Here is a 20556-nt window from a genome sequence, read left to right on the forward strand (position 1 = left end):
GGAATATCGGAAGGGCCTCGATCGTGTCTGGTTCCGCTTTGTTACCCCACTTTCGGCCCTTCCCTACGTCAAGCTTGGTGTGGGGCAAACAGCTCATCGTATGCATGTAGCAAGATGCGACAGAACAACACCATAGCTCTACTTCTTCATTGCCTCATTGTCTGACTTCTTACTATTGTCCTACCTCCTCTATTTCAATCCCCACCACTCAAACCACCAACCACAACATCCATACAAATTACATACCCAAAATGTCGGAAAACGCTACCGAGATTGTTTACATACCCATGAAACCCGGCCTCGATCTCTCAACGGGCGAAGCGAAAGAAACATGGGAGTCAACCCTCAGCACTATTGCCAAACAACCCGGTTCCAAAGCATTGTACTGGGGCCGACAGATCGAGAACCCAGATACCGTGCAAATGGCCGTGGGTACGTAACCCTTCATGTCTTATCCGATAGATCGCTGCGCCATCGGTTTCACTTTGCACGTTTGCTGACCAAATGTAGAATGGGAATCCATCGAGGACCATAGAACATTCGAAAAGACCCCAGGCTACCAACCTTTCCTGGCAACAATCATGGAAAAACTTGCATCTGGCGACGACCCAACAATCTTCCACGTCAACTTTCCCACTTCGCACTCTGGAGGCGAGAATCCGTTCACTATGCCCGTCACCGAGTGCATAAACGCCTTCTTCGCCCCCGACTACTCACAAGAGGAATACAGCTCCCAGTTCTCTACTTTCCGCTCCATCGCAACCGAGATACCTAATGCTGAGACCAAAGGAGTGATTGGTGGATGGAGCGTTGAACTGCATCAGCACGAGAGTTTGGGTGAGGGTGTCGATGGGAAGTTGTTTGCGGCGTTTTTCGGATGGCCGAGTGTAGAGGCGCATATGGAGTTTCGTAAGACTGAGGACTTTGGGAAACTTATTCCGTATCTGAGGGGCGGGCCGAAGGGGCTGAAGGTTTGGCATGTTGCGTTCCAACAGTACAAGTAGATAACCACGCTCCCTTTCCTGATACTTCAAATTCGATCCTGAAACAAGTGGCTAAAAGGATGTTGCGTATGTTGTAAGCCTTCGTGTGGTAAATTAAACTTTTCTGGGTATATCTACGACGTAGCGCTAAGTCCACGTCGATTGTTGTCATCTGCTCCCAAACGCCCGAATCCTTCAATTACTCCGATCCATGCATTTCTCATTCGCTCATGACATGCCCTTGGGCGGGAAGCTAGACTCCTTCTTGAACCCCTCCTTTGAGATTCTGGAAAACTTGAGCGTGGCCAGCTGAGCCCACTCGCCGTTCCACTCTTTCAGCTTCTTCAAATTGAGTTCGTCCTCAAGATCCGGTACCCAGAAGCCAGCGGCATACTCGTCTCGCTCGGTGTTCTGGTGGATCTCCAACAAATTTTGACGCGTGCTTGCTGGTCGTCCCGGACGACGAGCTGCCTTCAGTTGGGCCAGCTCTTCGTCATCGCGACCTAAGTAATCCTCAATCATGGCCTGGATCTCCGGTACGCTGAGTGGTGCAACATGCTCTGCGGTATATGATTGGAACGATTTGACTCTATTAACTATCACTAGTTAGCGATAATACAGTCAATCGATTACAAACATAACGCATACCGTATGTTCGATTTTGATCTTTTCGTTGTCTGAAAACGCGATTGAGCTTTTCGTCTCTCTGGGCTGCGCTCTGTAATCGCTTGGTATCCCGGCTGCCCTCGTGCAGGTTGGGATTCTTTCCCTTCTTCTTCGTAATCTTCTTGTGCACCTTGTCGAGACGATTGCTGACCATTTTGAAAGTTTGACGTTTTGTTTGGTGTTGGTGTCTGCGCAAGAAATTTTGGATATCCATCGGCGCTCGGCGATGGCGACCACGCTAGCCGTCGGACGCGGACTAGTGCATATGTTAGCGGGGCGCGTTCCTGTCATCTCGTGTACCCGCGATCAATGACTGCTCCACACTATCGATGTGAACGCGCTCCCTTTTCTTTTTCGCTTGATTCGCAGTGCATAAGGGCGTTTCTCCTCTCGTCACCAGACTGCGAAACCATCATGTTGCGGTAGCTGTTGCTTCTCTGCCCGTTGTATAGGACGGACGCGTGAGCGGCAAAGGGTACAAGATGGGCATCTCAGGTGGGTACACCCAATCATCCCGTCTACAATACTGACAGCCGAACAGGCCTCCTTCCGCTACTCAAGTCGGTTCAGCAACCATGTACTCTCAAGAAATACGCCGGCAAGACGATAGGCGTCGACACGTATGGCTGGCTCCACCGCGCTACCGCGACCTGTGCGATTGACCTGGCGCTCGAGAAGCCGACGACTAAGTATGCGTTGATGCGTCCATGGACGACGAGCATTTGCTGACCTTAATCCCTAGATATGTCGACTTCGTCATGCACCGCGTCCGCATGCTCATCCACTTCGGCGTCACCCCCTACCTAGTATTCGACGGAGACAACCTACCGAGCAAAGCTGGCACAGAGAAAGATCGAAGGGAGCGAAGAAAGGAGGGCAAGAGGCTCGGGCTGGAACTCCTCAAGGTCGGAAAGACAGCCCAGGCGCAACAGGAATTGCAGAAGAGCGTGGACGTGACACCGGAAATGGCGCGGATGGTCATCGAAGAACTGAAGCAGCACAACATCGAGTACGTCGTCGCGCCTTACGAAGCTGATTCGCAGCTCGCATACCTGGAGCGGAAGGGTATAATCCATGGGGTCTTGTCCGAGGACTCCGATCTGCTCGTCTTTGGCGTCAAGTGCCTGATAACAAAGCTGGACAAATACGGAGAATGCATCGAGGTCAACCGGAATCACTTCACTGCCTGCAGGGAGGTCAGCTTTGTGGGATGGTCTGACGCCGACTTCCGAAGAATGTGCATCCTGAGCGGTTGCGATTATCTCTCAGGTATTGGTGGACTTGGCCTGAAGACTGCCCATCGAATGTTGCGGAAACACAAGACTGTCGATCGTCTCGTCAAAGCTGCGCAATATGACGGCAAGCTCAAGGTGCCCGCTGGTTTCTTGGAGTTGTTCGACCAGGCTGAAAAAACCTTCCTTTACCAATGGGTCTACTGTCCGGTCGCCAAGCAGCTGGTCAATCTTACGCCACTGGATGAAGGGGTCGATCTCGCTGATATGCCTTACATCGGAGAGGAGGTACCTGCACACCTCGCCATGGGTGTTGCAAGTGGTGACCTATACCCACGCACAAAACTTCCCATGAACATCACCAGCAATAGTAGGCCTAGCGGAAAATCGTTTGGCCCCTCTCGGAGAGCTTCGACGATTGTTCAGACCCCCGACGCCAAAGGCTCAAAGCCGATTGATTCGTTCTTCAAGCCTAAGCGTACGCCGTTGGCCGAATTGTCGCCAAATGTTTTCACACCATCACCCAGCCAGCAAGTATTGCTGGAACAACAGAGAGAGTCAAATGGATGGGCCGCAGTACCGGCTCCAATCTCCCGTTTACGACCGAATCCTCCGACGCCTAGTACGGCGCCTCAACCACCACGACGCACCATGACCGATCCAACTGCGGGTAGACGTTCGGTTCCGCATCCTTCTAAGAGACAACGACTGTGCTCCGATTCTGTCTCCGAGACACTCGCCGCTGGCGACGAGGGTGTTGTGCGGAGCCAATTTTTCGCACCTTCTATACCAGAACCAAGCCCAACCTTACACCGAGAGAAGAGTAGGAGGAGGAAGACCGACCAGGACTTCGAGCTCTATTCTGATGACTCAATACAGGAGGTTATGGCCGAAGTGGCTGATTTAGAGCAAGCGGCGTCTGCCCCTAAGAAGAAGCTACGGGTCTTCAGTGATACACAGTCCAGCTTTAGGAGCGAATCACAGTCGACTGTCTTCTCCAGGGGCAGCACTGCGCAGTCACAAGATACTATCGGCACTCTTACGCCGGCATCTTCCCCCGAGCCCGAAACGGCCTTTAGCGCTGCAATCGCATCCACAATGAGTGAGCTGCGATCAAAGTTCACATACAAGTCTCCCTCACCAGCACCGGGTATGCCAAGAGCTAGTAAGAGCCGTCTGAACCGTCGGCACACTGAGGCATGGCAACCTACGCCGCCATCTCAAGCTTCTGCTCTTACAACCTTTTCGGCGCCCGATGAGGAACCCATCATCCCTGGAACACCGTCCAAGAAAGATGTAGACGTGAAACTTGCAGTCTCTGCTTGGGCGGCTGTAGAGGCCGAGGTAGTCATAGCCGCGAGCTCACCGCCTCCTATGACGCCTGCGAAGAGGAGGAGATCATCACTGAAGGGGAGCGAAGACCTCCTTGTTCCGGATAGCGAAGCCGAGAGCGAGTGCTCACCCCGAAAACCGTTGTTTAACCTTAAGCGATTTGCATTTGCTGGTTAGTCTCGTTTTGCATTGCGAGTATTTAGCCTATCATTACATGAGCGTACGACTTGCGGTGTTGTTGGCGTTTCTTGCGGCTCAGCGCGTTTTTGGTGTTTGCAAGGTTGTTACGATCACGACCATAGCAGGCGAAGGCACACGAAGTGTCATAACATGTATCTTCATTTGGTAGTATACCCTCAATACCTATGTGTTTTAATGACAGCTGGCTCGACTCTGCGCGTCTATGTGTAGCAGCTGGATGTGCCCAAGACCCTCTAACTCACAGACAAAGGCAGAGCAGTCGGCCCTCACGTTAGTTGACTTCTAACTCGCAACAGTGTCCTCGATCTTTGACGTCTCGGAACAAAGCATCTTCGCCATAATCACTTGGTGGATCTACTTCAACCTCTGTGGTTCTTTGGTATGGCTTTGTTCGCGACCATATCGGCCGCATGCGGCGGTCGACACAAGACAGGGCTATTTAGGTCGCGCCTAGTATCCCGTCTACGGTTCAAAATCACAAAGTCATTCGCCAATCTTCGGAACACAATTACTTTGTAATACCCAATCAAACTCACCACCAAGCCACTGCATTGATTCCAGCCCCAGGCAGTCGATAATCATCATCATGCCACCAAAAGTCATTGCCACCGCGGCTTCAACACGAGAGAGACGATCCGTGGTCCGAATAAATCTCAACGAGGATGTATTCCGAAAAGCTCAAGAGGACGCGGCCAGAGAAGCGGCCGCCAAGGAGGCGGCGCTGCGAAAGTCAAAGTCAAAGTCACCTTCACCCGATCTAAGTTTCAATCCGGGACCTAAGAAGGAGAAAGGCGCTAGGGCTATATGTGTTCGTGTGAAGAAGCCTAGAGCTACTGGCAAGAGCAAGACGGGGGCCAAGGAACAGGAAAAGAAAAACGTAAAGAAGACAAAGGGTGGCAGAGTAGCAAAGAATAGCGGAACCAAAGGCAGAAAGGTCAAGAAGGAGGAGGATGTGACTGTTCATGACTCGGACGACAGTGAGTTGGAAAGCGCCGAGAGTATCACGACAGCAGAACCTGCTGTGCCGGCTACGAAGAGAAAGCAGGCTACCAAGGCTAAGGGAAACCGGACTACCAAGACGAAAGCTACTACGACGAAAGAGAAGAAGAAGACTCCATCGCCCAAAAGAGAACGTGTTGTCAAATTCCGTACCATCAAAAAGTCACATTCGATTGAATCGTCTGGGGAGGAAGGCCGTGTTGAGAGTGATGATGAAGAGGATAGAGAGGATGATGAGGACGATGATATGGCATACGCGAATTGGGTATAGTAGATTGCTTGCTACAAACTAATGATCTATACCTAGGTAGATAGAAGACGATAGAGAAGGTTTTCCTAGCCATGATGCTGAGTTTTAACATGCAGTCGTATTGAGGGATCGGATAAGTGACGATAGTCTGATGCAGTACCAGGCTTCAATGAATGTCAGTGTTTCGGGAAACACGGAAAAACCTGCGAGGCTGAGCAGTGGGAAAGTGTCAGACCGGCTTTAGTCAAGCCTGGTAGCGACGAAGTCCTCGACAAAGTCCCAGGCAATGTGGTCTTCATCCTCGTCGTTCTCCTCGACCCATGCTTTCATAGTCATGTTGCGAGGAGTAGGGTGGACCCAGGTGCTGTTGAGTACAGTGTCGATTGCTAGAGGAATGTTAGCACTAGTAAACCAAGGGGAATAAGAACAAGACTTACGCAACAACACTTCCATACCACTAGCCATTCGGAATAGCGCAGCCTGTGCGATAGGCTCAAGCTCAGAGCGCTTCTTCGTTGCTGGCCGCACATCTGGACCGCCGTTTTTGTAGATTTGGGCAGTCTGGTTATTGATACATTGGCCGTGAGGGTCGCTGTACGCTTGACAGTATTGCACACCATTTGCGGCCGGATTGCCAAAGCCGACGATAAACTGGCAGGGTTGGCTGTTGCATGTGCCGGTGGTGTATTGTTGGATGATATTACCCTGACGATCGTTGTGCCTGTTGATGACACACTTGGTGACTTGACCACGCGCATCGGCATCAGAGGTACTGGCGAATGGATATTCGTCGCAGTTCTCGCCAGCACGTGGATTACCACCGCGCGTCTATAAGTGGATCAGCGAATCCTTTGGAAAGTTGATGCACTCATTCAAGGGAAATACTGAACACACTGGAGTCTACATCAAGATGAAAAAAATGCAAAGTAGATGATCCAACATCAACGTAGACGTCAGGGTGTTCAGTCCTTCTTTTGAAAGAAGTGGAGGGAGACTTACGCTGCAACGGTTGGGCCTAGGAAGACAGCCAGCTGATCTTTGACGGGCTCTTCCGATAGCACTGTCACGATTTCCAGTACCACCATAGCGGTCATAGTTCAGTGTTACTCCGAATGATGGTCGAGTGCAGTAAGCGCCCCAGCACATGTTGTTGCAAATATCTGAGCCAAGGTGAGTATAAAACGCTTTCAAGGATCCTGGGACGTTTACCTTGGAGATTGTCGCCACAGTTGAAGATCATGCCGGGTGCAGCGAGCCGGAGGCTATCAGACCCGAAACTAGGAGAGTCTTGAACATGATGGCTTGTGTAGTATGGTAAGCAAGTGTTTGAAGACGGCTGTTGTGTAGAATACATAATATCGAGGCTGCCTTCTATATACTCGTCCTGGCCCCCATTTACATGCCCATACCAACCCTGCCCAAGTATTGGGAGGCCTCTTCTGTACTCACAGCTGAACATAGTCGATGCAATCGTATGATCGAATTCTTGAACTAGTTTCAGATTCTTGCCAATGATCTGCAGAACCGCAGTTGGAGCCGCTTTGGGTAGAGATTACAAGGATGGGGCGGAAATTGATCTGCTTGTAGTTGTCGTATACGACGGCCTGAGATGGCGGGCTTAATCTCACCGGTATAGCAACTTGGACGCCGATTACCCGAAGGTTTGCTGCGAATAAGCCGTAACTCGGCATATATCTGCCTTGTCATCGAGATCATGGTCGAAACTGGCCAATGCCCTTGATTCCATGGTATTTAGTACAGCTGACAAACTTCACAGGTCAGCAGTAGTTGACTTAACCATGTCTACAAATGGTACGACCTTCGATTATAGGACTAAGTCGTCAGCATACTGAGACATTTTCATCGGACAGGCCGAGAGAAAGCGAACTTGTCATACATTACTGTCAAGACGTGCGGGAAGTAAGAGGCTGTAGATGAACGGGAAGGCTCGGCCCGCCAGTGAGATCTCCAATGACAGCCAATCTCTGACATCATACCTAGGTAGTGTGCAGCACCACACATAAGCTTGGTGCGACCCTGCCCCACTTGTGGCTTCTCATCGTACCTCGCATCATCGCCTTACGCCCGGCTGCGACGCTAAAATTTGAGCAACAATAGTGTACGCAGGGCCATCTCTGGTTACAAGGCTCGCCCCATTATAGCGCTCCTCGTCACGCATTCGCAGTTGCCTGAACTGACCCAGCTGGAAACTACGGCTGAGACGTGGTTTCTATCTACCCGTCCACCTCATCCAAACCAACTCTTTGCCCTCAATCAGACCACTCAACACAATATGTCTTCCACAAAGGACCTCGCGAAAACACTCCCTAAGAAAGCGCCGAATACAGAATACCACCGCGCCACACTGAATGGTCTAAATCGTTTCAAGTTTGCCATCTTCTACATAGCTGCTCTAGACACAGCAGACAGCCAACGGCTTGAAGAAAGCATCAACACGGGCGAGCTCAGTACGGGGAGGTCTAAATTCGCTCCGCAGCCAGACTTCAGCGGCCGCTCGTTGCGAGACGTTTACGACTACTTCATCGAGCTACGCGACCAAGACGATACCATTCATCCGCTCTACTTCATAGTAGCCGACCAAAAGGACTTCGACAACAAAGGAGTCTTAGTCGTTCTGCTCAACTCGAGCCAAGACGAGGAAGACGTTCCAGGCGTTGGACGTTGCAACAATGTCGAGGCGGACTCATGGGGTTCCAACATCGACATCGGTAACCAAGATTGGTTCGATCTGAAGGAACGGGAGGCTGAGGAGTGGGGTGGGGATGACCCGTATGCGGATGATGACGACAAAGATGACAAGGCAACGCAGGGGCCTGCCACTTCGGATGCGTCGCCCAAGAAAGTGTACGGGTGGTATAGCTTGGTACAAAAAGGTACCTAACGCATGTGCTCATGTACAAGACTTTGAACGTTAGCTAACTCTGCATAGCCGTACCCATCAGCTCCATGCTCGAGCCATCATGGGCCAAGATGAAGAAGACAGAAGAGTCTCGCTTACAGATGCTCGGGAACTGGTATTCTTCAAGCGATCCTTGGGCCGATATTCGCAGAGCACATCCACGACAATGTGCTTTCAGACCTACCGTCCATCGAAACATCATCCTGGTCGCAGAGAAAGAGGATGCTGATGATCCTGAGGGCATGGCTCTTGTTCGTTTGAAGTGGGATGGAAACACCGATGGCGTCGAAAATGCGAGCCCAGCGCTCATGCCGGAAGTTGAGATATTAGGCAAGATGAGCGCGGGCAAGGCTTTGGAAGAGGCCGATCGAGCGGCGCAATAACTCGACATATTGTCAGTAGCATCAACATGTGTGCCGGGATCACACGTTCCTGAACGAGCGTTGCAATCGACGAATGGTAGCTTATCCTATACTAGTAGCCATGTTTCTACATAATTGCATACGATGGCTGATAGTGTTTGATACGTGTTGGTTTCCATCAGCTTTCTCCATCTAACAATACGGTGCCTGAGTCGCCTTAGCCGGGTCGAACTATGATGTGTACCGTGATATTAACGTTAACGCTGCCGTCACATAGCAGCTTCCAAACGGTAAAAGCGACTACGTGATAAGATAATGCGTGTGCCTACCATAGAACCAACGCATAGGTCATGAAATGGAAGAAATGCCAAAGGCAGTCATCCTCCTCTAAAGGTTGGACGGTGTAGCCACGACGGTCTGACCGACAGCTTCAAGATAGCGATGTGGATCAGTGAGCCACGGCTTCTCGTCTGCCGGACGAGATTGCAGCGACGTGAAGAATGCCCATAGTAGGTCGTTCACGAAGTCTCCGTGCATTTCGGATGCCGGGTCTCGTAGCTTGTCCAACACAGTTGGCCGTGCTAAAATCCATATGTCAACCAGGAGATTCCTTATCAAATTCCCCTTAGATGTTCCAATATAGACCTCCTTCACCAGGCTGAGACTTGGATATCTCCCGGCACACGCGCGCTGCGTCATGCTTGATATGACTGCATTACGAAACGTGGTATCGAGCAACGTGATCCCTATGAGGAAGGCCCTCACTAAGGTTTGCCACACATGCTTTATGTCCGTTACGTGTTCCATCTGCTTCGTGTACAGCCAAGTGAGGTATGTTCTGAAGGTGGCCGCAGTATGACCGTCGATGCGGATTGATATCTGTTCGACGTCGATCGCGACGATACCGGCATCGTTTTTGAAGAAGTCCGAGGTCGCACACGCAAGCTTCTGGTGAACCTGAAAAGTCTCATCCTCGACTCGGACGGCGATTGTTGTGCCCGTGAAGCTAGGTTTTGTAAGTTAACGCCATTACCAGAGTTTTATAGACTCACTCAGGACCACTATGAACATTAGCTCTTTTTGGACGCTTTGCAGGGGAAGCCATCCTACCTGGGAACGAGTACAGTAAGTTCTTGCCTGGGGTGTTTACAACACGGTCTCCAGGTGACAGCATTGTGGACATAATGTTGCGCAAGCGTACCATGGTCGCTGCGAGCCAGTATTCGTCTCGTATTACAACACCACTTCAGCAACTCCGCCGTAGGCTAGAAGTACTGCACATCCCTTGTCTAAATTCGCAAGCCAGTATTGCTAGGCTTGACGCAGTACATTGGTAGGACGCCGACATGTCCGAACGATTCTGCGGCATCCTGCCATCCGAAAGATCGAAGGAGTGACCGGCGCATGTATCGTGAGTTCGGCAGGGTCCTCGAGTGTTGTGATTGCGCCATGTGAGCACCAAGGTCATAGTGGATTGGCGATTTTGCATCGCAACATTTGTGGAAGCATCAAGTGGTGCAAATATGACTCTCCATGCGCGAAACCATACGCGTTGAAGTGGGTGAATGGAAGCCCAGGATGGTAATCGCGGGATGACGCGTCTTCACGCGTTTGCCAAGCCGCTGCTGCACGTCATCGTGCTATCCAGCCGAAGCAAACTCCTGCGAAGGATAGGATGCCAGCTGCTGCATCTTTATATTCGCGCTGGTCTTGTAAGAAACTGCCCCAAGTTGCAGCCTATTCTAACAAAATGCCTTCTCACCATCATTCGTCTTGAGTTGCTCCAACTAGATACCGATCAGCCTGGGAGCTCGCCCATGGCTCCACCAACTCCTCTGGTGATGCATTGCGATGAGCAATTAACGCTGAAATTAGATGCTCCGAGAACTCCATGTAATCTGCCTCAGCGAAGTAATCTATGTCCTGCCATTCGGGTCGGCATTTCCACGTCCAGATATCTATCATCAAATCTCGACCAAGAATGTCCGGCGTATGCGCAAGACCCTCTGTCACGTCATATAAGCTTGCGACGAACGATATATTTGGGAAGCTTTCGATCCTTCGCGCGCACTCGATCATCCGACTGATCAGAACGTCTTGATAACGTGGATCACCAACTTTACGCGCGAGACCATATGAAGTCGGCAGCCAGTCCAGGTTCGACTCGGTATCCAGCTTTGGGTCCGCAATATGCTCCGGCAGCCGGCGGGTGTACAGCCATGTCATGTAGGTCTTGAAGTCTTCGGGTTTTGCTCTGAGATGTACCGTCCTGTCGCCATTGATCCAACACCCACCACGGAACTGATCATCGTTGTAAAGGACGGATTTCTGAACAGTAAAGATGTCACTTCCATCGTTAAAATCCGGCATCCCCACTTTCACAGTAATGGTATCGCTGGTGGGGCTATTGATGGTCAGTAAACGATGCGAGCTAGTTCTGCTCAACTCACTCTGGGTTGTATGGATTGTTACCCTTCCTGGAAGGTGTAAACATGAGGTTTGGACTATCTCCGGCCATTGGATTGGTAAGCAGAAAATGGTAATCAGCAGGTGGTGGCGTTTCAAGAATCTCGCAAGTGATACGGGTCGTCGTGCATGCACATTGACAAGAATACGCTCATATTAGTAGGTTGAGCCTATAAGCAGCTGACGTGCTGTCGGTGTTTGCCATGACATCACACGAAGTTGAGGAGACTACAAACCATCGTCAGGACATTATCATGCGAGCAGCACAATTTGTACCTAGACGTCTCTCTAGGTTTGCTAAGCCTGCAGAACAGAGCGGGTGGATTCGAATACCACGCCGACGGGAAAGCTACCTTCACCTACGTATTCACCTGCCGCATTAGTGTTATCGTTGCGATTTTTGGCTGAATCATCAAGTAAGAGTCAAGACCCGAAGGTGAAGGCGGATTGACCCACTGCTCTGGCGTCTCACATCCAAATAAAGCTTTTGTTTTCTTTGACACCTCAGCAAGTATCTTTCACAAAACAAACACCGAGCAATTTTTTGCACATCCCTCTACAACTCATAGTCATAAGACGACAGCCCCGCATGCCGTTGTTAGATCTGCCCTTGGAGATCTTCGAGGAAGTCCTGGCGGCTGTTGCAGAGGACGTCGAGCAGCGAAGTCTTCTACGACATCGACTCATCTGCAGTAAGTCCAATGAACGATCCAAATGCTTGAAGATATTGACAGCGAGCAGAAACGTTCGCAAACATCATCAAGAAACGTATCGTTGCGGCCGCTGTCCCAAAGGATCTCGCCAAGTTCCTGGATGACCGACTATCCACTCGCCTATTCGAACAACATGGTAGCGATGTTCTCTACGAGACTGCTATGCGTCCCGAGACTTTGAGGAACCAAGTCATACATTTCATCCGCGATTTAGTCAAGGCTTCCGAACCAGATTCTACACTTCGATCTAGACAGACCATGATCATATGCGTTAGCATTATGGCAGTCGAGCCAAAATACCTACGTGCCTATATCCAGGGTACTGATATTGTCAACAAAGAAAAATGGCCAGTTCCGCTCGCAGATATGTTGCCCGCTATTGCTGCCGCTTCAGGAGATATTGAGCTTTTCAAAAACCCGACTCTTACACCAGCCCTGCTTCTCAAGCAAAGCCATGATCTTCTGCCAAGTGCACTCAAAGCCGCAATTGCAGCAGACCAGTTCAATATGCTTGAGCGCATCCTCAAGTACCTCGTGGACAACGTCAAGGGCAAGCGCGACTCCGGCTCATGGAGGGACATGCGAAATGCCGCCAAGAAGATCGGCAGAGCGTTGTGTACGGCGATACGTCTGCATAAGAACATCGCCGGAAATATGTTGTTCGATTTCCGAGAAGAAAACAAGTTCTTCTCCACGTTTGCGCCTGACGAATTGGGCGACTGGCTCGTCAACGAAGCCTCTAGGTACGACAACACGGCTTTATTGTACCGCGTTTTGGAGGTCAACAACCCTGGGATTATGGCGCACGTCAAGAAAGGGACCAAGACGTATTACAGCCTTGATTCTCAATCCTTTGAGAGCCTATACCGAAGAGGTGGGATCAAGATCTGGAGTATGCTACTGGAAGATGGTGTCGTGGAACTCAACAAAGTCTGCTCGGACAAGACTCCACTTCAGCATGTCCTCAAGAGACGGCGACACGATATTGCCGGCCTTTTTATCAACAAAGGTGCATCGATTAACAGCATTACGAAGGATGGCAACAATATCCTATGGGAGGCCGCAAATGATGGGTACGAAAAAGATGTCAAGTTTCTACTCAGCCACGGCGCGGACCCCAGAGTTGTTGGGAGGAACAGAGACTCGGCAATTTCAGTTGCAACAATGCACGGATATGGCAAATGTCGTTTCTTGCTTGAGAAGGTAAGAGATCACGGGAAAGAGTATCTCGAGCGCACCGATCTATGGGCGGTATACGAAACCGAGGTGTTTGATGAACGCTGGGGCTTTTAGTCTAGATGACTCTCGGGCTGTTCGAGCAGCGACGTCGGGCATGAGGTCAAGATGATATTGGCTTGCCAGAACCAGCATGTATTGAGAGAGATGATGCGCCATGGGTAAACAAGGTATCCAGACTCAGGAAGGCAGAATACCGGCTTCATTGGTGTGTCCGTTTTGGGTGCTACAATGAGTGAGCGCTCGGAATTCCCGAGGTTTCTCTATTAGTCGAGCCTCAACACAAAAGCAATGCGCTCTTCAAAGATTCAGGCCCCTGTGTTATTAAGGAAGTGAGTGAAGGAATTACACGGACGAGGGCTGTGAGGGCTCACAGGTGCCCAGGTGATGATGGCCCAGACAGAAAGAAGTTCCAATTGAGTTTAGCAAAGCATACCCAGAATAGACTCGTGTGGAGCCGGAACGACTATCAAGCATCAAAACGCCGTGGTCTCATTGTAACCTTACACTGGATATCACAAATACAATGGATCGTACACAGTACCTTAGTACTTCTCCTCCAATCTCGCCGTCATACCGGTGACTGCTGTCATCCTACTTTCCTCGCGCTCCTTGATGTGTATCTCACGCTCCAATTCGCGCTGCACAGCCATCTTCTGCGCGGTGGTGAGCTGATCCAGAACCGCGGAGATGCCTTCTTCAGTCTGGCCGTTGAAAAGACCCTCCAAATCCGTCTTTGTAGCGATGGCGAGCTGGTCCTCCAATGCCTTCAGTGCTTTCGTACCGAGTTCCGAGACAGCTTTCTTGAACTTTGCCTCCTCATCTGCCTTGGCCTTCTTCGCTGCCTGGTCACGCTCATCGACATTGGCCTCGCCAGCTTTACGCTTTGAAGCCTTCAGAGCTTCCTTCTTTGCCTTGGCAGCGAGATAACGAGCCGAGTGTCCCAATGCGCGCCCATCCTTAGTCAGCGGCTGTTCGACGTTGAGCGGCGGCGCGGTGAAGAACAAGATGCGGCCCTTTTCGTCACGCTGGAACTGCTCGCGGATCTCAAGCGGTATACTGGCGTTTGCATGGTCGGCCATGACGTAGACCTCCACAGGCTGCGGGGCCTTGTAGTTAAGCGGCAGTTGCTGTGGATACGGTTGTTGGTAGCCTGGCGCGGCCCGCGGTGTCTGGAAACCTTGCATGGGCGCAGCTGGCTGGGGTGTAAAGGGCACATGTGGTGTGATAGGTTGGTAGGCAGGTGCTTGCGGTGCCTGCGGGTGCATATGAGGGGCGGGCGACTGAGAATGTGTATGGTAATGTGTCGCATGGGTTGGTGTGTACGCTGGCGCGACATGGTGCTGTTGCGGTGTAGGGGCAGGCATTGGAGTCAGAGTCGGCGCTTGCGCAATCGGATAGTTCCTCGAGGAGTCGTAGCCATGTGACGAAGCCGTGGGTAAGCTTGGAGTAGGCATAGCGGGTGCTGGTGGAGGTGTCGGAGGCGGCGGTGGGGTGGGCTCGGGAGGTGGTGAATCCTACAAGAACTGTTAGCTTTGGGTCTCATAGTGGCCTAGAGCAGTTTTCACTTACCTTGGGGTCACGCGGACGACGATGCACGGCGCCAATCTTTGGGGGAGCATTCTCAGCTCCCCACTCTGGCTTTGGAAGATCGTCGTCCTCCTTTTGCTCGTCCTTGAGCAAGTACGCGATCGGACTGGGCACCTTCTTCAACTTTCGAGGCGCATCGAATAGATCCATTACATAGTCCTTGTCTCGCACTTCGTCGGGCAAGCAACTGGCCCATGTCTTGATCTTGTTGAGCTTGTGGTTCTCCTCGTTGTATCGAGCCTCGCAAACATAGATCTCTTTGTCAGAAGGAAAGTCGCGGGGACGGCCCTTGTTGTAACGGGTGATAAACATTACGAAACATCGGTCCACGACCTCGTCGATACGGTGGTCTCGATATTGGCCAGTCTTGACAACTTCGTTTTCGAAAAAGTGTCGGTCGAAACGGTGCACAGTCTGCTCTGGGCGATAGTACCAGCAGGCATTCACCCACTGTCCACCATTCGCGTCCTGCCAAGTGCGGTAGATCTGGGCAACAATCGGCTTCGTGAGATCGTTCGCGTTCTGAATGTGCACCCAATCCCCGACCTTCCACAGCTCTCCGTTGTGAACGATGCCGCTGGGCATAGGGATGCGACCTTCTTCCATGACGTATTCAGTATCTGGCTTTTCCTTCTCGGCCTTTGCAACCTTGCGCGATTCCTTTTGGAGATGCACGGCGTCCTTGTAGATCTGGCTGTCCTCTTCGTTGTACTGCTTCGCGTTTTCGAACATGAGCTCTACATCCACCATGAAGTGATCGACGGAGTTGTACTTCTTTCGCTTGAGCTTGCGCTTGAGGATGTCCATGGCCATTGGATTCTTGATCTCAGAGTGATACTCGGGCATGACTGTCTTGTCCGGGACGCGCTCGAATGCGCTCACCATGAGCTTGTTGAGTTGGTTCCGCGGTTTCCTGATCGCTTTCATAATGGTCTTGATTCGTGCTTCCATAGGAGTGTCGACCCGCGGCGGTCGTCCGCGCTTCTTCCGCGATTCTGGATCGTCGGCCTTGGCGTCTTCCTTTGCTGCTCTTGAACCGCCTTCACGCTTGGTGATAGCTGCTGTGGAACGTGGTCCGCGGCGCCTCTTGCGCTTGCCCTCATCTTCTTCGTCCTCATCCTCTTCCTCGTCCACTTCGAGTTCTTCCTCATCGTCATCTTCCTCTTCCTCTTCTTCCTCCTCTGGTAACAGCGGGTCTTGTTCGGGAATCTCTCCCAAGAACGGCAGGGTGGCGACTGTCTCAGGAACGATCTTGTCGTCGACTAGCCTCTTCAGCTCGCGTTCGATGACCTTCTTTACTTCGAGCGCATCGACATATGCCTGCGAGTCCTGCCTGTTGTACACCTGCGCATTGTGGGGAATGAGCGCCAGGTCGCGTACGAACTCGGAAAAGTTCTTGTATTCTCGCTGCGCAATCTTGGCCTTTATCGTACTCAGGGCCATGGGCTCCTTGATGATATCGTAGTAGTCGGGCACGGCGCGCTTGTTCACTTTGCGCTGGAAGAGCTTGGTAGGGTCGTATGTTCCACTGCACGTTGATCAGCTGGGGACGGCATGGCGCATGTAGAATCGAAACTTACTCGTCAATCCTGTAGTCGTATACATTCTTGAGGAGGTTGGCCATGGCCTCCCATTCTGGCGCCGTGACGGTAGACGTTGCGCCGGCGGACTCAGCCGTCTCGGTCGTGGGCACCGGTGTCGAGCTTGGGGCGCGTCCGGTCGCCATGTCTGCGATAGTCGACTCGATGCTGTCGTGTTCCGGTATCCTTCTTGCGCTAGGTGTTGGCGTGTCGCGTCCTGGATGCTGGAAGTCGCGACGCCGGACGGAGGTAAGATTCGCCGATCCCCGGGGACGGCCGGCCTCCTCCATGATTCGGGAACCTTCACGTACGCCAGCCATGTCACCCGATCCGTGCAAACTGTCGTCTTTGTAGCGTTCTCCCGTAGCTGACAAACGATCCTTTCTTCCTAACAAAGCTCTCCCCATATTTGCGCATTCGTGAAGATTTACCTCTCTTCATACCAACTCACTCATCGCAGCTTCCCTAATACCAGCGCAGCTCTCCACCGCTAAGTCGCCCCACCAGTCAACTGTCATCACGCGCCACGCCTTCGAAGCTCCCTCACCTGTATCCCTCCGTACACGTATATCCCTCCATCTCTCCAGTCGACCCATCACACCATGCCGATTCGCATCCGGTTACGCGCGCCGAATGGCACCCATACACTATCACTCGACGACACCGCCGCCGTCTCGGACCTTCTCTCCTCTATCAGCGAAAAGACAGAACTACCACTCTTCGAGCTGAAATGGAACCACCCGCCCCAACCGCTCGACCCTTCCCTATACGGCATGTCGACGTTGCTGAAGGACATCGATCTCAAGCTGAATGGCGCATCCATCATAGTCATTGCACAAGCCACGGGCGACCCGAGTGAACGGAAGCAGGAGCAAGAACTACAGGCAAACACATCACAGGCGGCGCCGCTATCCCTTCAACGGAAGCAGAACTCAGCGCTCAAGGAAACGCCCGAAGTTCCCGTGCCTGACCGGGGTGGCACTATGGTCCTTCGAGTTATGCCTGACGACAACTCCTGCATGTTTCGAGCTGTCGGTAGCGCCGTTCTGACCGATTCTCTCGATTCCATGACTGAGCTTCGATCGATGGTTGCGCAAGCTATTCAAAGAGACCCGGAACAGTACAACGAGGCGATCCTGCAACGCTCTCCGGATGAGTACTGCAAATGGATATCGTACGCCGACTCGTGGGGTGGTGGCATCGAACTCAGCATCCTTTCCCAAGAGTTTGACATCGAGATCGCCAGTGTCAATGTTCAGGACAACCGGGTGGACCGATTCAACGAGGGCAGACCGCGGCGCTGTATCGTGGTGTATTCTGGTATCCATTACGACACGATCGCCTTCGTGCCCCAGGGTGCTTCCACGCAAGATCCTTCGCAAGATGTTAAGATATTCGATGCGGCGGACGATGTGATTCTTGAAGCTGCGAGGGAACTCTGCGGGCAGCTGAAGAAAGCCCACTATTACACCGATACACAGAAATTCGATCTGAAGTGCAACACGTGCGGTTGGAAAGGGGCTGGAGAACGGGGCGCGATGCAGCACGCAGCCGAAACGGGACATAGCGACTTCGGAGAGGCAGACTGATTGATTTCTTGATACCCGTGGACGCCTTTGGTATGTTGTGTACCATTAGCCATGTCAACATTGTATTTAACTTCTCTGTACTAGTAGGAATTACATTGATTGCAGTCTCTTTCGGCTCGCTGTTGATCACTATCAGTAACAGCGAAAACCCAAAATCTCGTTTGTATTTCACACCGAAAAGTGAAGAGATCTGTGGAAGCACATGTACCCAAACAGGGGGAGTTTTGTAGTTTTCAATGGTATTGAGACCAAGACATTCGGGGAATGGATTTCTCATTTCACGCAGTATTCTCTTTGGGCAAGCGCCGCGCTCAGGTTCTCACTTTGTCAGCAAATGATAACCTGAGATTCACTCTCTGCGTGGAAGCTCCTTATTAACGACCCGGAAGACCCGCTCCACACTCTCAACCCCACTATCATCACCATTCAACCGACCTCATCAAGCTATTCAACCATACTCCGCCTGTATACATTATGTCACTACGCGCGAAAACCCGGAGCTATGTTAACGACGACACAACTGCGCCATCTCCAGAGTGAGCAACTATTACTTACAATGAATTGGGCCCTACTGACTTCTCCTAGTGTCTCAGGCGCGCCAATCCCTATCAAAGTGGGCAGGAAGAAGTTCCACATCCACATCGGTACACTGACGGCGACATCTGATTTCTTCAAAAACGCCATGAAGCGAAGATGGCGCGCCAACGCAAAGAAACAAATTGACCTGGCGGACGAAGAACCAGAAGATTTTGAATCTTATGTCAATTGGCTCTACAGCAGAAAGGTCGCTGTCACTCGGCCTCTTGTGGGCAGGCACATCCAATTTGCTCATTTGTACGTTTTAGGCGAAAGACTCGTTGACGAGACCTTCCAGAACGCTGTTCTTTCTGCTATGATCGACCATGCAGTAGAAACAGACTCCTTTCCTCCAGAAGATGCTATCAACATCATCTATTCGGGTACCAGTAGTGCAAGCTCTCCAGCACGCCGACTTATGGTTGATATGTTTGTATACGGTTGCGATGAAGACTGGATGATTACAGGAAGTCTTATAGAGGAAACCAGCGTGGAGTTTGTGGACGACTTAGTGAGAGGCTTCATTCGTTCTTGTACGAAATATCCTATCAATCGGAAACTTAGTCCGTGGGTGGTGGCTCCTGAACAGTACCGTTTGAGGGCGGAACAGAACAACGGGAAAGAGGTTGGGAATGCGAAGGATGAATTGATGGACACTTCCGACTAAGAGCTATTATTACAACAACGTCGGAGAGGTCTATAGATACTTCATGGTCGGAAAGGTACCTCGAGATCAGGGCCAGGGCTTCTATGAGCGGTTCTAATAGGTCTTGGAGCAGGACGCTGTCAATAACTCAAAGAGTACTATCATGCACTATTGTCAAAATTTGACCCTAGCAATCGCCACTTTATTTTCAAATACATAGGTCCTCGAAGGCGCCGAGTGGAGTGCAGCCACTGAGCCCGACTCACACGGGTATGACAATCAGCTGCAAGAAGTTTGATTTAGTGAAGAGTGGTGAGATATGCGATACTATTCCGACGCGGAGTGCGATTAGATCCGCGGACCTTGAGGTCCAAGTAAGCTCACCACCCGACATACGGCCTGTTCACATGATGATAGTCCTCCGGCATCGTAGTCGTGACGGAAAATTTACGAAATCCCCATTTCTCCTCCATCTTTTTCGTCGCCCACCTCCACACCGGGTTGCACAAGCGATGTCTATACTCTTGGTTGCCGCCAAAAGCATCCTCTTCACTCTGATTCGTTGCGAATTGGAACTGCATGCCGTCGAGCCTGGGCATATCGATGATGCGATCGAGACCATACTTTGCGACAAACGTCTCAACGTCTTGCGCAAGACTCGCCTTCTCTTCCTCGAGGCTGCGTCCTTCGGGAAGATCGTAGTGCAAGCCAGTTTCTAAATAACACTCTTGCTCGTTGGTGTAATCGAACCTCTCCATGCGCACGCCATCTTCAATACTGGGGAAACTGAAAATGATATTGATGGATTCGAGCTGAATGAACTTGGAGATCAGTTCCAGGTGCGTGGCAGTGCCTTGCTCGGTCCAGTTGCAGATTGAGATATGCTTGACGTGCTTGGATGCTGCATCTTCAGGAAGATGAGAATACAGGTCCAAGAGCTGCTGTGACTCTCGAGTGTTCCATGAAAAGAGGTTCCGAGCAAGGAAAATCGGCGTGGCTTCGTTGAATAGTTGGCGGTTGGCTTGACACAAGGCTGGGAGGTCGTGGAAGAGCGCAATTTTGCTTGATGTCGTGATTGCAGCTCGATTTTTCAAAAAGGGCTCCGATTCTTCGAAGGTGTAAGTATATATTTGATCGCGCAGTTCGCGAGGAAGGCGCAGAAGTGGAGACGGTGGCGAGACTGCAAAGGACATCCTAAAGGGTCGAGATATTGAG

At 51.4% G+C, this 20556-nt stretch overlaps 11 protein-coding genes across 11 annotated transcripts; 6 read left to right on the forward strand and 5 right to left on the reverse strand.

Annotated features, from left to right (window-relative positions):
• Nucleotides 1–251: 251 nt before the first annotated feature.
• On the forward strand, nt 252–1004 carry J4E84_000986 (uncharacterized protein; the record flags this gene model as incomplete). The annotated part of the gene is made up of 2 exons (XM_049383621.1): nt 252–432; nt 511–1004. The coding sequence occupies 2 exons, from the start codon at nt 252–254 to the stop codon at nt 1002–1004; spliced, it is 675 nt and encodes a 224-aa protein (XP_049249139.1).
• Nucleotides 1005–1211: 207 nt separating this feature from the next.
• On the reverse strand, nt 1212–1803 carry J4E84_000987 (uncharacterized protein; the record flags this gene model as incomplete). The annotated part of the gene is made up of 2 exons (XM_049383622.1): nt 1212–1579; nt 1632–1803. 2 exons carry the CDS (start codon nt 1801–1803, stop codon nt 1212–1214), a joined length of 540 nt encoding a protein of 179 aa, XP_049249140.1.
• Nucleotides 1804–2131: 328 nt separating this feature from the next.
• Nucleotides 2132–4390, forward strand: J4E84_000988 (uncharacterized protein; the record flags this gene model as incomplete). Its single annotated transcript, XM_049383623.1, has 3 exons — nt 2132–2144; nt 2191–2338; nt 2392–4390. The coding sequence occupies 3 exons, from the start codon at nt 2132–2134 to the stop codon at nt 4388–4390; spliced, it is 2160 nt and encodes a 719-aa protein (XP_049249141.1).
• Nucleotides 4391–5000: 610 nt separating this feature from the next.
• On the forward strand, nt 5001–5684 carry J4E84_000989 (uncharacterized protein; the record flags this gene model as incomplete). Its single annotated transcript, XM_049383624.1, has 1 exon — nt 5001–5684. The coding sequence occupies one exon, from the start codon at nt 5001–5003 to the stop codon at nt 5682–5684; it is 684 nt and encodes a 227-aa protein (XP_049249142.1).
• A 219-nt stretch (nt 5685–5903) lies between these two features.
• Nucleotides 5904–6757, reverse strand: J4E84_000990 (uncharacterized protein; the record flags this gene model as incomplete). Its single annotated transcript, XM_049383625.1, has 3 exons — nt 5904–6049; nt 6101–6435; nt 6663–6757. The coding sequence occupies 3 exons, from the start codon at nt 6755–6757 to the stop codon at nt 5904–5906; spliced, it is 576 nt and encodes a 191-aa protein (XP_049249143.1).
• A 1199-nt stretch (nt 6758–7956) lies between these two features.
• Nucleotides 7957–8966, forward strand: J4E84_000991 (uncharacterized protein; the record flags this gene model as incomplete). The annotated part of the gene is made up of 2 exons (XM_049383626.1): nt 7957–8557; nt 8614–8966. The coding sequence occupies 2 exons, from the start codon at nt 7957–7959 to the stop codon at nt 8964–8966; spliced, it is 954 nt and encodes a 317-aa protein (XP_049249144.1).
• A 1743-nt stretch (nt 8967–10709) lies between these two features.
• Nucleotides 10710–11463, reverse strand: J4E84_000992 (uncharacterized protein; the record flags this gene model as incomplete). Its single annotated transcript, XM_049383627.1, has 2 exons — nt 10710–11349; nt 11396–11463. 2 exons carry the CDS (start codon nt 11461–11463, stop codon nt 10710–10712), a joined length of 708 nt encoding a protein of 235 aa, XP_049249145.1.
• A 537-nt stretch (nt 11464–12000) lies between these two features.
• J4E84_000993 (uncharacterized protein) lies at nt 12001–13417 on the forward strand (the record flags this gene model as incomplete). The annotated part of the gene is made up of 2 exons (XM_049383628.1): nt 12001–12103; nt 12153–13417. 2 exons carry the CDS (start codon nt 12001–12003, stop codon nt 13415–13417), a joined length of 1368 nt encoding a protein of 455 aa, XP_049249146.1.
• A 488-nt stretch (nt 13418–13905) lies between these two features.
• On the reverse strand, nt 13906–16676 carry J4E84_000994 (uncharacterized protein; the record flags this gene model as incomplete). The annotated part of the gene is made up of 3 exons (XM_049383629.1): nt 13906–14877; nt 14933–16478; nt 16531–16676. 3 exons carry the CDS (start codon nt 16674–16676, stop codon nt 13906–13908), a joined length of 2664 nt encoding a protein of 887 aa, XP_049249147.1.
• Nucleotides 16677–17132: 456 nt separating this feature from the next.
• J4E84_000995 (uncharacterized protein) lies at nt 17133–18119 on the forward strand (the record flags this gene model as incomplete). The annotated part of the gene is made up of 1 exon (XM_049383630.1): nt 17133–18119. The coding sequence occupies one exon, from the start codon at nt 17133–17135 to the stop codon at nt 18117–18119; it is 987 nt and encodes a 328-aa protein (XP_049249148.1).
• A 1602-nt stretch (nt 18120–19721) lies between these two features.
• J4E84_000996 (uncharacterized protein) lies at nt 19722–20534 on the reverse strand (the record flags this gene model as incomplete). Its single annotated transcript, XM_049383631.1, has 1 exon — nt 19722–20534. One exon carries the CDS (start codon nt 20532–20534, stop codon nt 19722–19724), a length of 813 nt encoding a protein of 270 aa, XP_049249149.1.
• Nucleotides 20535–20556: the final 22 nt, after the last annotated feature.

Source organism: Alternaria hordeiaustralica (genome assembly GCF_023758085.1).
Source record: "Alternaria hordeiaustralica strain BMP 2776 chromosome Unknown scaffold_1, whole genome shotgun sequence".
Lineage (NCBI taxonomy): Eukaryota > Fungi > Ascomycota > Dothideomycetes > Pleosporales > Pleosporaceae > Alternaria > Alternaria hordeiaustralica.